This window comes from Pungitius pungitius, chromosome 3 (genome assembly GCF_949316345.1).
Source record: "Pungitius pungitius chromosome 3, fPunPun2.1, whole genome shotgun sequence".
Lineage (NCBI taxonomy): Eukaryota > Metazoa > Chordata > Actinopteri > Perciformes > Gasterosteidae > Pungitius > Pungitius pungitius.
The window spans coordinates 3,152,676-3,168,562 of record NC_084902.1 but is presented as its reverse complement, the minus strand read 5'-3'; the positions used below and the strand labels follow the sequence as shown (position 1 = coordinate 3,168,562).

The 15,887-nt window shown below is 49.0% G+C and overlaps 1 protein-coding gene across 1 annotated transcript; it reads left to right on the top strand.

Moving 5' to 3' along the window:
* The first annotated feature begins 1,290 nt into the window (after positions 1-1,290).
* Positions 1,291-14,862, top strand: slc6a4a (solute carrier family 6 member 4a). Its single transcript, XM_037457936.2, is given in 15 exon segments — positions 1,291-1,382; positions 6,024-6,827; positions 8,122-8,256; positions 8,747-8,944; positions 8,947-8,968; positions 10,371-10,509; positions 10,760-10,894; positions 10,980-11,083; positions 11,179-11,306; positions 11,471-11,583; positions 12,227-12,358; positions 12,606-12,705; positions 12,788-12,888; positions 12,981-13,148; positions 14,150-14,862. Coding segments are annotated over 14 exon segments (1,974 nt in total). The 5' UTR covers positions 1,291-1,382; positions 6,024-6,403; the 3' UTR covers positions 14,225-14,862.
* The last annotated feature ends 1,025 nt before the right edge of the window (positions 14,863-15,887 follow it).

Sequence of the window (15,887 nt, the reverse complement as noted above, 5' to 3'; positions counted from 1 at the left end):
AAATACTGCTCTAAAGATGTTCATTTCATATTTGTTTTATACAACTTTTATAAACATCCCGGCAGAGTTTTATTAATTTAAATAATTCAATTCTTGCCTACAGTATTACGGCTAATTTTAAGTGAGCTCTTCCGCTTGCTAGTGTTTCACAATAAAAGCTTTCAACGGAAAGCTGGATGCAGACTTTGTTGTGAAAGCGGCCACAGAAAATAACGGTCAGCTTAACTAGTCGAAGTGTTACGTATTACTAAACTTGATTGTTTTTCATGGCATTCCTATCCCAGATGTACTAAAATGTCTAAACAGTGTCTTTTTGTGTATGAAAAGGGTTTTTTTTGCAGTAGAGTTTGTTGATTGGGAAGAAACAGTTAAGATTCAGATGTAACTTTGCATTTTATTCCTTCAGTTTATCGTGGATATGTTTTCAGCTATGGGACAAAAGGTGAGTTGTGAACTTCTGAACCCATCATCACACGTTTTACGAGGAGTATAAATGTTATGTCATATACCTGTGTTTGACCCCCAGTCCATCCACGCAGGACCGTCCATCACTCACCTGGTGTCATTATTCCCCTTCTCAGTTGTGCGTTTGTGCGCGCCTGCCTGTGCCTGGATTTGTGTGTGTGTGTGTGTGTGTGTTGCAATTAGGATTAACCTCGTACTGATTGGAATGACGTTCAACACCCGCTCGCTCACTCACAGGCTGGAAGCCGTGGGTGTGTGCATGTGCGTGTGTTTCGGGTCAGGCAAAAAGAAAGAGGACACGGTGATTACAATTCACTGTCAACATGACGCCGACTGCGTCGTCTTCAATCTCTCACCTCGCGTACACAAACACACCCAATGGCGGTTTAGCAGACCGACAGCTCCACTGCACCTGGCGCGGTGCCTTTTGGCCCGGCTGTAAATGGTTTACTGAGACCACGGCACAGACGGCCTGGTGCTCGTAGACGGGCTGGTAATCTCTCTCTCACACTTGCGCGCACGCTTCTCAATGTAAATAATCCACTTTGACAGTTTTCTTTTTTACTTTTAGTCAAGTAAATTACGCAGTATTCACCTTTTATTCCTCTTGTAAATAAGCATCAACGAGTCTTGGATTAGGCGCTGGAATCCTTTCCTAAAGCCCGTTGCGCGTGCGTGCATGCGTGTGTGTGTGTGTGTGTGTGTTAAGGGGTGAGAGCATGTGTGTGAGTGGGTGCATGCATAGTCGAGTGTGTGTGATTGCGTCCTAAGCCAGGCAGAGCAGGGCCCGCTGTAAGCCCAGGCATGTGTGATTTGTGTGATTTGGTTTAGGAGGCGTTGATAGGCGTCGTACTGGACACCGGATGACCGGACGCCCAGCGGTTAACGCACGCTTCCAAGCCCGAAAAAATACCAAGGTGAGACCACGCCGCCTGTTTTATTACCAACGGGTTCATTGTTTCAATCGGTTTTTATTTCAATATGTTTTCATAGGCGCTTTTCTAAGCCATGTATCATTGTAGTGTGTGTGTGTGTGTGTGTGTGTGTGTGTGTGTCAGCCGGGGAGAGGTAGCGCCATTCATTAGGCAAGAGGTGTTGTTGCTCATGTGTGATTTGACATTTTTCTTTTGGTGGTTCAGCCTCGTCCGTGTTCTGTCCCTAACCTTCAAAGTCAGACTGATTATAATAGATTTCCTATTGTGGAAACAAATTCGAACCCCCCCCCAGAGTTTGGGACGGCTTATTACGGATATTTTTAATTATTAATGTTTCATTTGGAATGTGTGTACAGATACGCACAGATAAACCTTAATCCAAATGTTGTTATAAACAGTAACTAAATGTAAATGTGACTAAATCTCTTGTATTGAATGAAAGAAAGCATATGTATATAATATATAATGATTATTCTCTGTTGACTAAAGCAAATCAGAAAAAGTAATGTAACTTTCTATTTGAATGTTCTAAAGTATAAGAGGCTTTCTGTGGAACTATCCATCCATCGTCTTTCTGCCATTGTTGTGTGTGGTTGTAACTTATCTGGAAGGGTTCGAAAGACTTATGATGGTCAGACTGTTCACTTTATCTCAGAAAATGTGGTCATTGGATTTTCAAGAAAATCCCCAAATAATAAACAAGCCATAACCCCTAACCACACACAGATCACGACTACGACTCACTCCACAAGTCTATGAAGTGAAAAACTGACCTCCTCTTAGATCTTTGGGGAACATTTACGGTACATATCTTCGTCTCATAATGCAGCTAAAGGTGAAAAGCGTCGATCACTACAACACCCCCGAGGCGAACAACACACCCCCCCCCCCCTCCTTACCTACAAGTATTCCGTTTCCTCCAGCCCTTCAGAAGCTGCTAAACCGCAGTAACTCCTTGGTTACATAAACAAGCTCAAGTTCAACGCGCTTTACTCGTATGATGATGCGCGGCGGGCAGGGCCCCTTTCATTGGCTGTGACAGCCACATGGCGTTGTTGATGAAGATGAGGAGTGGCTATTTTTAGTGTGTTTCAGAGTTGCGCCGGGTGCACCGTGCGGGGGGGGGGCAACAGGCAGAAGAACCCTGCACCCCCTCAATCTGGCGCATGGAAAAGCCCAAAGTGGTATTTGTAGCTTTCTCTCAAAGTGCTACAAGTTGCAAAGACACTTAAGCGTTGTTTGTGCAGATGTGGCACCCCCCCCCCCCCCCCACACACACACACACACACACTCACGCATGTCTTTTGGCAGTATTTATTTTTCAATTAGCCGGGGGCTTAACTGTTCATGATGTCAGCTGGGCATGAGAAGCTGAAGTCCACACTTTAAGAGCACAGTAAAAAAAACCTGTGGAGCAAAAGAAGGAATCTTGTAAATTAGGACTCTTAATTGTTTTGTAAGGTTGGTCTCGTTTGTCTGTTTGTGTGTGTGTGGTTGGGGGTTTGTGTGTGTGGGGGCGGGGGGGCACATCGCTGTACGACTATGAAAAGTCGGTTTCCGTCACTAGAAGAAGAGACGAATCTCACCAGTCATGTTTTGATCGGTTTATCTTTCCTCAGGAAGGTAACTTATCTTCTAGGAATGTTAAGCTCGCTCAAAGAAACGTTTGTTGAACTCGAGCTCAGCGAAAGGATTTATTACCACTGACTGCCGGAGCTTTATTCATAAAATATAACATCACTTGTATTCCTTTTCCCTTTTTTTTCGGATCCTTAGGTTTGCTATTACGCAACAACTCTCAAATGCAGTTAAGGTTGTAGTTGTTTTTAATCCATCCCCCCAAGAAACTGCTGATCGACAGGCGGACAGATATTTCTGATTAGACACATTCTCTTTTCAAACATGCCAATGTCTGGAGTCCGGAAACCAGCAAGGAAACCCCCCCCCCCCCCCCCCCCCCCATCCCCCCCTCCCTCGGCGAGTTGCCAAAGCAGACTGCGATAAGCACGCCATATTTACTCATCCATTGTCAGCGTCAGGAGCCCAGAGTCTGGGCAGATTTTTCTGGTGTTTTCACAACGTCTCGCTTCCGGAAAGCTGGCGCGGAGCCCGAAGCGGTGAGATCACCTGGCTGATCTCTCTGGGATCTCACAGACCACCACGGGGGCCTCCGACTCGGCCCGTGTGTGTGTGCGGTTGCACGCGTTGTTTTACCCGCATCTTCATACGTGCACAGGGATTACACCTTGGATCTATTACGGTACAGGTTAGCCCCCCCCTCCTCTTTCTCCCCGCCCTGGTTCCTGAGGTCAGGGACCGAGACGTACGTCTCCAGCTCTCAGCGCTGAGGACCGGATCTGTGTTTACAGCCCGGATAAATCACATCAAACGGGGGAGAGGGGTCTCTGTGTCTCTTCTGCTCGGACAGCTCGTCGGGATAGAGCGTTCTCACTATTACACTCGTGATCCCGCTTCGGGCCGTTAACCTTTGAAAACATTATGGCATCATTCACCGGAGGCCCGAGGAGCGAGGAACTAGCTCTGTAAGACGTTTTCAAACGCACACTTGTGTGTTGATTTAAACCTTTTCCCCTTTTTAAACATCATCTAAGGACGTCCCGCTGATGTAGAGCAGGACTTGGGAGTCATGGGCAACGGGGGTCAAAGCAACAGAAGTGTAATCCCTCCACAACAGGTGTGCATGATGTCTCAAGAACTTGAAGAAAGGGGAGGGAGGGGGGGGGGGGGGGGGGTGCTTAATGAGTTATGGAGAAAATAGAAAAAGGAGTGCGAGAACTCCAGCCTGTGTGTGTGTGTGTGTGATACAGAGACACAGAGCCCCTCGTTGGCACCCGACTACTCGTAGGTACGACTTCGCCTCCTCTCCTGCAGCAGTGTGCTTGTGTGCTTGTGTGCGTCGGCGCACCTCGTTGTGAGTAAGGCCGCGTGTGCGTCCTTACCGTGTGTATCAAAGAAGCTTCAAAGCACGCATGTCTGCGCTTGCATAATGTGTCTCCAGTATCTTCCGTCTGAGCGCATGCATCCAGCCCCGCATATGCCTGCGCGTGCGTGTGTGTGTGTGTGTGCGTGCGTGCGTGCGTGCGTGTGTGTGTGCGTGTGTGTGTGGTTGCAAGTCGCAGAGAGAGAGAGAGAGAGAGAGAGAGAGAGAGGGGGACAACAAGGGAGGACGAGAGGGAGAGACATGAGAGAGGTTTCAGAGCTCAATGAGCAAACCCTGTGTGCTGATGTGCGGCTGCACGCTGTTTCTCCTCCAAGTCTTTGCCACATCGGAGGATTCTTTAAGTTTTCGGTAGAAGTTGCCGCTGCTGTTTCCCTCCCTGCTCGTCTTCCCTCTCCATCGCTGAAGGTGACGTATGGGACGCATTTCAGTCGGCATGAAATGCAGGATTATAATTTGTTTAGGTAGTAAGTTTAAGTAGAGTTCACTGAGAAAAGGAACGGCTCAAAACCGTGTCTACATTTCAAATTTCTGTATATATTTTTATCCTTAACACACGTAATATTTCACTTTATTTGTGTTTAACCCTCGCAGTCAACCGTGACTTTTATTTAAGTGACAATCATTTTATTAGAATGTTAAATAAGGAATTTATATATATATACATGAAATTATTTTCTTTTTTCTTTTTTTTTCCTTTACATTCATTCAAATTCATGTCCGTTAGTGCTTCATGTGTTGTTTGTTTTTCAGGCGGTGGTTCAGCGTGTCGACACAATCGAGTCAGATTTAGTATTCACAACAAGCCATTTACGATTGTTTGACTTTCTCGACTGTACGGTGAGGCATACATACGTTGTGCGCTTTGCAGATAACTGAGTAAAGTGTAGTTTGAGGAGATAACGTTGATTGTTAAACAAAAGGTCCAGTGTTTTTATTCTCCGGGTCCGTTTACGTTGAAATGATCTGATTTCATTCATTCATTTGAGCTCCCGAAGCATCTGTAACGCATCTGACTTTTTCAGTTGGAAATGAAGTCGTTGTTGTTTCATCGGCACATAAAAGTGTGTATGAATGTGTTTATGTAGTCAGGTACACAACTGGGTGGTAACACTGATGTTCTTAATTAAGATAACAGCTGCAGATAACTGGCCTTTGTTACTAATGGAGCTATAAACGATCTAATCCACTTTTAAATTGTAAAACACATATTTCTATCCTTTTGCCAGGTATAAAACTAAACTCTTTTACTATGTAGGCTAACATTAGTATGTATTTGTAAAATCGTACTTTTTAAAGGTGCATGAACAGGAAAAAAGTAAATAGAATATCAGTTGATTCACTGATCTGGACAAATGATGTAAAACTACATATCTACAAAAATGTTGTGTTTCTTTTACATCTGGCATATCAAGTATATCATTTAGCTTTTGAATGAAATAAAGAAGTTAAATGTGCTGCATTCGTCTAATGACCGTAACATAAGCATGATATTAATACTCCAAAAAAATTGAACACATACACATTGAATATAAGGTAGAAGAGACGATTTAAATGAGATCATTTCTTAGGACTTATGACAGACACGACAGTCGCACAATCCTTTAATGCTACTCGTATTTCATCGTCTTACGGAGACTCATCTGGTGTGTTTTGTCTTTCAGTGTCTCAGAGGACGAGCAGTTTGTGGAGAAGATCCGAGGTTCTCGTAACTTCTTCTTCGGGGCCGGCCGCATCCTGTCCCCCCCGACCGGCACATTTCACTCCTCCCCTCATTCCGGCCCCAATCTCCATTTAAAACAAACATATATATATATATATATATATATATTTATATATTCTTTAGTTCCTGCTTTGCTCTCCCGCGTCTCCTTTACCTTTCCACGGGACAATTCCATTTCCTAACTCGCACCTTCGCTGCTGCACTCCCACCTCCAGCCCCCCCCCGGTCCCCCCTAATGGGCGCCACGTCCGACAGCAGCGCCGCATTCCCTCTCCACCCCTAACCGCCTCGCCCGCCGACAGCCGACACCGACACCGCCCAATGGAGACGACAGATCTGATGCTGACGAGCATGTTGACGATGGACAGAGGGGAGAACGGGGGGGAGGCGGGGAGGGGGGAGGAGGAAAACGGCAGGCTGACGCAGGCCGGCGAGAGAGGACCCAAGAGCCCGAGCGCCGGCTCCGCGCCGCAGGTGTCCAACGGCTTCACCACGCCCACCCCTCAGAGCGCCAGGGAGGGGGCGGGGAGCGCGGCGGGGGCCGCCCCCGAGCCCGGAGCGGGCGCCGCCGGGGCCTCGGCGCCGCCGGGAGGCCTCAGGACTCTGGTGGTCCAACAAATCAGCTCGGAGAGGCCCCGAGAAACCTGGAGCAAGAAGATGGACTTCCTGCTCTCTGTGATCGGCTACGCGGTGGATCTGGGGAACGTCTGGCGCTTCCCTTACATCTGCTACCAAAATGGAGGAGGTGAGGGAGCCCGGGAGATGGTTGAGGGAGGGGAGGACACTCAATTTTGGTTTGATTTTTTTGGAAATTGAATGTGAAAACTTTTAGATCATCGGTAAAAATGAATCTTCTTTATACTCCCGCGTTCCATTAGATTCAAATTGTGTTTACTTGTCTCATTGTCCACTGCGGTGTGGAGTTATCTACGGTCGCTTACTGAAGGTCCGCCTCCCCCCCCCCCCCCCCCCCCGGTGGAGTCGTCATTTTTCTTGTTTCTATCACTTTGGATTTAATCCAATCAACAAACGATCGCAGACCAGAGTTCTGTGAATCTGCACTCGATTGCTCTTCCTAAATGACCGGATGTGTTTCTCAGTTAACTGAAATTGAATTGCAGGAACTCAATTTGGATTGTGAGAACTGAAAGTGGAAGCAATGATAAACTTTCAGTGATCACCAAATACAGTTTCAGCAACTTGATTCAATTTCCCCAAAAATCAGTTTTAAGTTGATCATTTTAAACTAATAAATGTTTTTTTGTTTTTCAATGGAGCTGTTGAAATGATTCCAAATCGTAGCATTTCATGCAATTTCCCATTTGAGCTATACGTGTGTATATATATATAAATATATATTTATACAGTGTTTGTGTATTCAAACTCAGATTCTAGTGCCACCTAATTCTGCCAGCAGGTCTGCCAGTGTTACTACACGGCCTCCCTTTCCACTTTTATTGAATTTGCAATAATAATATCTTTGCAATTTCCTGTGTTCTGTGTGTGTCCTCCGGAGCGAGGTGGAGATGGCGACCGGGAGACACTTGATAGAGGCAACAGTATTAATTGTGATTTTTTTTTTTTTCTTCATGAGAACACCTTCAGTCTCTTTTCGCCTCGCTTAATAACCTGTCTGCCAGGCAGCTGCTCAATCAGCCCTTATCGCTCCTTTCGTTTCACAAAGAAGCGCGCACAAACGCACACGTGCACGTGACACCAGTCGATAATCCGATAGGGGGAAATACGGAGAGAGGTTCTCAAACTCTGTGCCCAGTGGGCAGTGGCGCCTGTTGTCCTGTGCGGGGCTTCTAGTCCTCCATCACTACTCAATGCTTCACCTGTTTACTGCGTTAAAGGGACAGTACCTAAAGCCTTTAATGACTTTAATGGGTAATGGAGGTCTACGGATGGAGTGTGAACAAGTCTCAGGAGTGTTGAGTGTTTTTTGAAAAAACGTTTGTATTGTTCCTCCGTAACTCGCCCTCCGCTCCGCAGTCCATTCCGCCCCGTAACCCCTCCGCCCTCGTGTCTCCGCCCAGGTGCCTTTTTGCTGCCCTACCTGTTGATGGCCGTGTTCGGAGGGGTCCCGCTGTTCTACATGGAGCTGGCGCTGGGCCAGTTCCACCGCAGCGGCTGCATCTCCATCTGGAAGCACATATGCCCCATCTTCAAAGGTAACGGGTGGGAGGCAGAGCGGGGGGGACGGGGACGGGACGAGTCGAACGGCGATGGCTCGGGATTAAAAAGGCCAGAGAGGGGGGGGGGGGGGGGGCGTGAGAGAGCAAGGCTTACTAACAGGAAAATTGGCAGTAGGAGAACAAAGGAGGGATAAAGGACAGTGTCAAGCAGTCGGACCCCGAGAGACAGCTCGTTAAACCTCCCGGTCCTCCTCAGCGCGGTTCCCTTGAAGAGCATCCCCAGCCTCTTGAGCATCTTATGAGATATGATGACTCACTGTTATGGAAATTGTCACATTTCCATGCCAAAATGCCAGATCTTCAGAAAGGTGATAGTATGTTGGCGTTGGGAAATGTCACCCACTCAACCCACAGCGACTTGAGTTGACTTGAAAACACCACTGATGTGTCTTCAAGGAGTGAATCAAGGACAGTTGACGTTTTCTTCAGGCTCTGCTTTTTTTTGGCTTCCTCCACTCGCCCCCAGGGATCGGCTTCGCCATCTGCATCATAGCCCTCTACATCGCCTTCTACTACAACACCATCATGGCCTGGGCCCTGTACTACCTGCTGTCGTCATTCCGGCCCACCCTGCCCTGGACCACCTGCACCAACAGCTGGAACACGGTCAACTGTAACCGCTACATGTCCACCGACCACAACGTGTCCTGGTCCAACTCCTCCACCTCCCCGCCGAGGAGTTCTATACGTAAGTGCATGTAAGTCGGGTGTAGAGGCGTAAAGGGGGGGGGGGGGGGTGGGGGAGACAGACGCGAGGCGGCGAGGATGCGGAAGCTTTGTTTGATGGACTTTTGGCCACCGTTTAGATTCGATTTACGGGGATGGAGGTCTATAAATAGCTCCACTCCACAACTTCACCGTGCTCATCCAGCGAGATAAAGCAGACGAGGGGCTCTAAGTGTCCTTGAGCCCGGGATGGCGTTTGGATGAGGGGAAAAGCCGCGGGGCCAAATCCCAAAGTCTTTAGTGTTAAACACGCCGCTGTGAAGTGAGCCCCGAGTTGAAGAAGCAGGTGGAGGACCAGAGAGGCCGCGGGGGGGGGGGGGGGGGGGGGGTCGAGGAGGCAGAGAGAACGAGCTGTTCAAAAAACCGTCTTTTTGGGATTATTGGAAGCTCAAAAAGAGAGAAAGGAGAAAGTAGTGAGGCGGCATTTGTTGAATCTGCCTCAGAATAAAAATGTTCTTCTTATTAAAAAGAGAAAAAAGGCAAACTGTTATATTATTCCATGTCTTCCAATCTTCAGCTGGCTGCTTTCCTGGTAATTAGCTCAAAACTATTCAACTCTGTCAAGTTTTTCCTTTTTCCCTCTGCGAGTGAAACGTGAAACGCGAGCTGCGTCTTCATTCCCCCTCGACTGCTTTGGCGCTTCGCTCTCTGCCGGCTGCGTCTTATCAGCCGCTCGCTCCGCTGAGACGGATCCGGGGTTTATCCGTAGTTGACTTTTCCTACAGCGGGTTTTAAAGGAGAAAAAAAAATTCCGCAAATCGGTCTGGCGCCAGAATTTCCTGTTTTTCGACACGTCTGTTTTATTGTCCGAGCGCTGTGTGCGTAACCTGTGACCAGATGTTAACCTCACTCATTCACTTCAGCCGCCCCTGTGTTTAATGTTTTTGTCCCAATTCGGCTTGTGTAAACTTCTGAGAAGTCAGTCAAGGCTCCCCCCGTCTTTATTTAGAGTCCCTAGCGGTTCCCTTTAGGTGAACTTTCATTGCTGCTCATTTAATCACAATGAATCATTTATGTGTGTACATTACGTAATTGTTAATCTTCCCCCGACCTCCTGTACCTTAATCACATCTCCTTCTCCTTTGTGTCTCCTTTCCACATCCCCATCTTTGTGTTCTCACTTTGTCTCGCATTCTTTGGCCCTTCTTGTTATTCTTCACCTCCTGACCTTCCCTCCTCTCTCCTTCACTTTTCCTTCCTTTCTCCCTCCGTATCCCTCTGACGTCTCCCTACACACACTTGCACTCATCCCTCTGTTTGCACCCACTTCGACCTCCCACCCACCCACCCACCCACCCATCCATCCACTCTAAATGACCCCCCCCCCCGACCCCCCCCCCCTCCGCCTCGTTCCCTCCGTGCAGTCGCCAGGTGTTGCAGGTCCACCTCTCCCCAGGTCTGCACCAGCTGGGCTCTGTCAGCTGGCAGCTGGCCCTCTGCCTGCTCTTCATCTTCATCATCGTCTACTTCAGCATCTGGAAAGGAGTCAAGACGTCTGGAAAGGTAACCAAAAGGGCGCCTGCATGGCTGATGGGGTGGAGGGGGGGGGGGGGGGCAGTTTAAATGGATGGATGGATGGGCTGGCGGAGCCAAAGAGCCCTGAGAAAATCACGGCTGTTCTGCTGCATCAGCCCCCCCCCCCCCCCCCTCCCACTCCCAGAATCATGCATCACAGGATATCAGCCGCTATGACTACAGAAGACTCCATCAACCCCTCAGTGAGTCGTCTTCTTTCCCCTCTTTCCTGCATCAGGTGGTCTGGGTGACTGCTACCTTTCCCTACCTGGTCCTCTTGGTGCTGCTCGTCCGTGGGGCCACTCTGCCGGGGGCCTGGAGGGGCGTCGTGTTCTACCTCAAACCTGACTGGCAGAAGCTCCTGAGCACCACGGTGAGTCGCTTGCTTTTTGACCCCTTTTGCCCCTCGCTGTTGCCTTCGTAGAAGATCTAACACGCGCGGTTCCACTCGCGCTCAGGTGTGGATCGACGCAGCGGCTCAGATCTTCTTCTCGCTGGGGCCGGGGTTCGGCGTGCTCCTCGCCTTCGCCAGCTACAACCCGTTTCACAACAACTGCTACAAGTGAGCGCACATCGTCGGGCGGATGTTTCCCACTACAATGAAACGCACCTCTTCCACGGTCAGCTCACGAGAAACGTCTTGTTCTTTCACCCCAGAGATGCTCTGATCACCAGCTCCGTCAACTGCCTGACCAGCTTCCTGTCCGGCTTTGTCATCTTTACCGTGCTGGGCTACATGGCAGAGATGAGGCATCAGGACGTGGGTGCTGTGGCCAAGGATGCTGGTAGAAAAACAACAACAACAACAACAACAACACAATGCCAAAAATCTATAGTTCTTAGCTCACAACAATTGCACCCTGGTTTGAAGAGACCTGAAGTACACGCAGCTAGTGAATGAAAGCATGTGAGGGTGGATTCACCTTTTAACCTGCCTCTCCTCCCCCAGGTCCCAGTCTGCTGTTCATCATCTATGCAGAAGCCATAGCAAACATGCCCGCCGCCACCTTCTTCTCCATCATCTTCTTCCTCATGATCATCATGTTGGGTCTGGATAGCACGGTAGGTCAGATTACTCCGCGTTGGCTGTATGTTCTTCCCCTCTCTCCTTCCTCTTACCCACCGGGGGGGGGGGGGGGGGGGGATTCTCGTGCGCTCCCCCGAACCCAGAAACGTACGGCTTCCTAACTTGCCTTGTCACATAGGCCCACGTCTTCTTCCGTTTGCCTCGCCGTGCTCGTTGATCCGTAGAGGTACCCGGTGTTGTTTGTCCTCGGTTTGGATAACAGTCAGAAAAAAAACAATGTGACAGGACGCCCCCCCCCCCCCCCCCCCCCCCATCGCTGCTGTGCGCCGATCTTGTCTCCCGTGCGCCCGTGTTTTATCGGCTGCGAGGCGTCCAGCTGGAGAGGCCGGCGAGGCTCTTATCACATACTGATAATCAGCGTGGAATCAGCATCGGGGGGGGGGGGGGGGTCCATTTTATGGCTGAGGATATTGGTGCAGAAGGTGTCGCTGCATTTGGAATCATTTTGGATGGGGCTTTGACTTTTTTTGTGTGTGTTTTGAGCTCTGGACATCGCCAGCGCATCGATTGGACCAAACAACCCGCAACTGGTCACATTTGGGGTCCGCAAAGCTCGCGGGCCCAGTTTTTCCTCCTTCAGCCTCCCTCTTTCTCATTGTGCTGGGCTCCTCTCTCCAGTTCGCCGGGTTGGAGGGGGTGATCACCGCCATGCTCGACGAGTTCCCCCATGTCCTGGCCAAGAGGCGAGAGTGGTTCGTCTTGGGCCTGGTGTGCGTCTGCTTCCTCGGGGCCCTCTCCACGCTCACATACGTAAGTTAATAAGCACATTCCACACATCATATATAATCCCTCTAATACCGTTCACACATCTGTAAATTCACCTCAATGAACCGTCCACGACCGAATAGATGTATCGTGATTTCTGCTACTAATAAGAAAGACATCATCAAAAGTCTCTCTTGCTGCTGTATTTTAAGTCATGTGACTCGACAATGAGCCAGAATCCGAGTGATCTGATAGTCATCCCCCCCCCCTTCCCTTCCCCATGCTGTGTCAGGGAGGAGCGTTCGTGGTGAAGCTGTTTGAGGAGTACGCCACGGGCCCCGCGGTCATCACCGTGGTGCTTCTCGAGGTCATCGCCGTTTCCTGGTTCTACGGCAAGTCGGAGTGACGCTGAGTGTGTGACGACGTTTGTCGATGTTTCAGACGGTGTAGTGACTGTGTTGGCGTGTGTTCCAGGTACCAACCGGTTCTGTAATGACATCCATCTCATGCTTGGTTTCTACCCGGGGTTCTTCTGGAGGATCTGCTGGGTGGCCATCTGCCCCTGCTTCCTGCTGGTGAGGCCCACGCGTGGGTCCTGATGCTTGTGAAGGGTCATCTCCTTCTGCCCGGCTGACCTCTGCTTCTCTGCTTCTCTTCCCGTGTGCAGTTCATCATCATCAGCTTCCTGGCCTTCCCTCCGGAGGTCAGGTTGTTCAACTACCACTTCCCGCCATGGACCACTGTCCTGGGCTACTGCATCGGGGTGTCTTCGTTCATCTGTGTGCCTGTTTACATGGTCTACTACTTGCTCAGAGCCAAGGGAACCTTCAAACAGGTACAGCGTCTCATCCGTTTGCCTTTTTACAGCTCAGGAGGAGCAGCCATTAGTGTTCCTTGCTCCCAAGGACTGTGCTGTGAATGAGCATAGCTTAGCATAGCATAGCTTAGCATAGCAACGTGCAGATATTAGGGACTCGATGTCCAGTGTGTCTTCCATCTAGTTCCCCTCGTCCTCCGCGTGAGCGCTTTGCCTTCGACCCACATCCCTGCCCGACCTTTGGCTCCCTTGCTGAAGCCTCGCCAAGCTTTGCTTTCCTTTTCATGCACCGGCAGACTCGACCCTCTGCAGCGAATAAATGCCTGGATATCGGTATCAAAGGGGGGAGGGGGAGGAGGAGGAGGAGGAGGAGGAGGAGGAGGAGGGCGAAGATTAAAGCCCAGCCGAAGCCAGGATTAAAAAAAAAAAAGTCATGACAACTTCTAGGCCTCAGAGGGGCAAAATTAGAGCAGACCAGGCTCGCGCCCCCCCCCTTCGTGTTTAGAATCGGAGCCCCGTGCGTGAGAAACGAGGCGCAGCCGGATCCGCCTGTGCAGCGCCGTGGTCACGTTCTGAGCCCACACGATAAATAGTAACAGAGCACGACTCCGTCATATTGACTCGTTGGTTTTATTGTCCCCGCGTCGGAGTTGACAGCAGGTAGGCGGACATCTTTGTGCTGTCGTCCAGTGTGGACACTGCTGCTCCCTGACACACAAAGCCACCGATACACACTGTCAACGCGGCGGGGGGGGGGGGCGCGCGACTCGCCGAGGCAGATGAGCAGAGCTCCGGCTCGTGCGTTTGTCGCCTGGAACATCTGCATCCTGTTCTTTCACCTCGTTCTGTGACGTAGGGGCGAGTCAGTGGTCCTTCACGGCGTTTAAAGAAGTCAGTTATAAAGGGAGGGGGGCGGTTAGGGTTTCATTGACAAAAGTCCCATCGAGACGCGCTGCCTTCAGATCCGTGGGACGGGGAGGTGATCACCACCTGCTTTGTTTCTGTATCACTTCTCCCAGCGGCTGCTGAAGAGCATCACGCCAGAGCCCAGCAGCAACCAGCACGGACACCTCATCGTCACCAACGCCGTGTGACACCCCACCCGGGCCGGCACGGGGCGCCCTCTTCTGGACGGACCGCTGAGCTACAGGACAAGGGGCTACCTTTCACCGCCTTTGCCTCTTTTTCTTACATCGCACACTTGTTTCTAGCTGTCACACACACACACACACACACACACTGAGATGCAGAGTTCTCTAACTTCAGCATCGTCACATCGACACCCTCTTTTTTGCTTTTTCTTAAGACCAGGTAATTTTGTGACCAACCTTTCTTCAGGTTATGTAGCTGAAACAAATGTTTTATACAATAATAGAGTATTATTCTGTCTATGTTTGTGTAGACAATAAACTGCAGTTACGGAACTTTGAGATCAGTCAAAGGAGGCCAGATGGTTACATTCCTCTCTGTCTTTATGGGTTGCGTTTTCATATTATGCTGTTAAGTTGTGCATTTTAAATATGTAGCTCTATTCAGGTATCTGTTACTGAAGCCAAATATATGATATTTGTTCCTATGTTTTCGCTGCCGTTGTGTTGACTGTCATCCTGTGCTCATCTGGTGGCGTCTCAGTTGACAGATTTGCAATGACTTCCCTACACTGTGAAGCACTGTCTGTTAGTGACACCTGTGTGTGTGTGTGTGTGTGTGTGTGTGTGTGTGTGTGTGTGTGTGTGTGTGTGTGCACATGTGTGTGTGCATACGTGTGTCTGAAAAAAAGACTGTTATAATTCCCAGTGGAGAAAAAAAAAATCAATGACAGAACCAACCAAGTGTATTCATCCTATTACTGCCATATAATGGAGTATTTATTTTCATATGTATCTTTTTTTTCCATTATGACCTCCCACTCAGTGGGACACACGTTTCACATGTGACGTCGTGCCGATGGTCCTCGTTTAATCACAGTGACGTTCTGCATCACTGTCAGTCATAGAAACCAAATATGGATCAGAGCTAATAACATTATCGATGGCATAGTCTGAAAATCTGCATTACTGCTCTTTACTTTCTACCAAAAATGAATGTGTGTGTGTGTGTGTGTGTGTGTGTGTGTGTGTGTGTGTGTGTGTGTGTCGAAACAGGGGTTAAAATACGGCGAGTACTGTACATCTACATGTGTATTTACTAGTCAGTTTGGTATTGTAGTAATCTATCCTGTGAATGCCTGTCTGCTCTCTCCATGGATGTGTGTGTGTGTGTGTGTGTGTTAAGCTCTTGTGTGGGCTTAATTGTTATGTGTGTGTGTGTGTGTGTGTTAAGCTCTTGTGTGGGCTTGATTGTTATGTGTGTGTGTGTGTGTGTGCGTGTGCACCTTGATGGTGTTGGTGCACGTATGGGTGGTTGTGAAGAAAAGAACCGCAAGTGTTCAGCCCCTTTATGTGTGCATGCCGTGATGTGTGTGTGTGTGTGTGTGTGTGTGTGTGTGTGTGTGTGTAAACTGTTCTTCAAATGTGTGTGTGTGTGTGTGTGTGTGTGTGTGTGTTTAATGTGATCTCCTATTGTCTTGTTAACTGCCAAAATATGTAACGAAGGAAGTAAACTGCCTCTTGCCTCTCTCTCTTGTACCTCTCGAGCTTATGTAAGATATGTGTCAAAAGACTGTATTGAGAAATACACCTGTATAGAATAAAGATATAGAAATATATGGTAAAATAAAGGATAATAAAGATATATGGATATAAATGACCTCTGTTG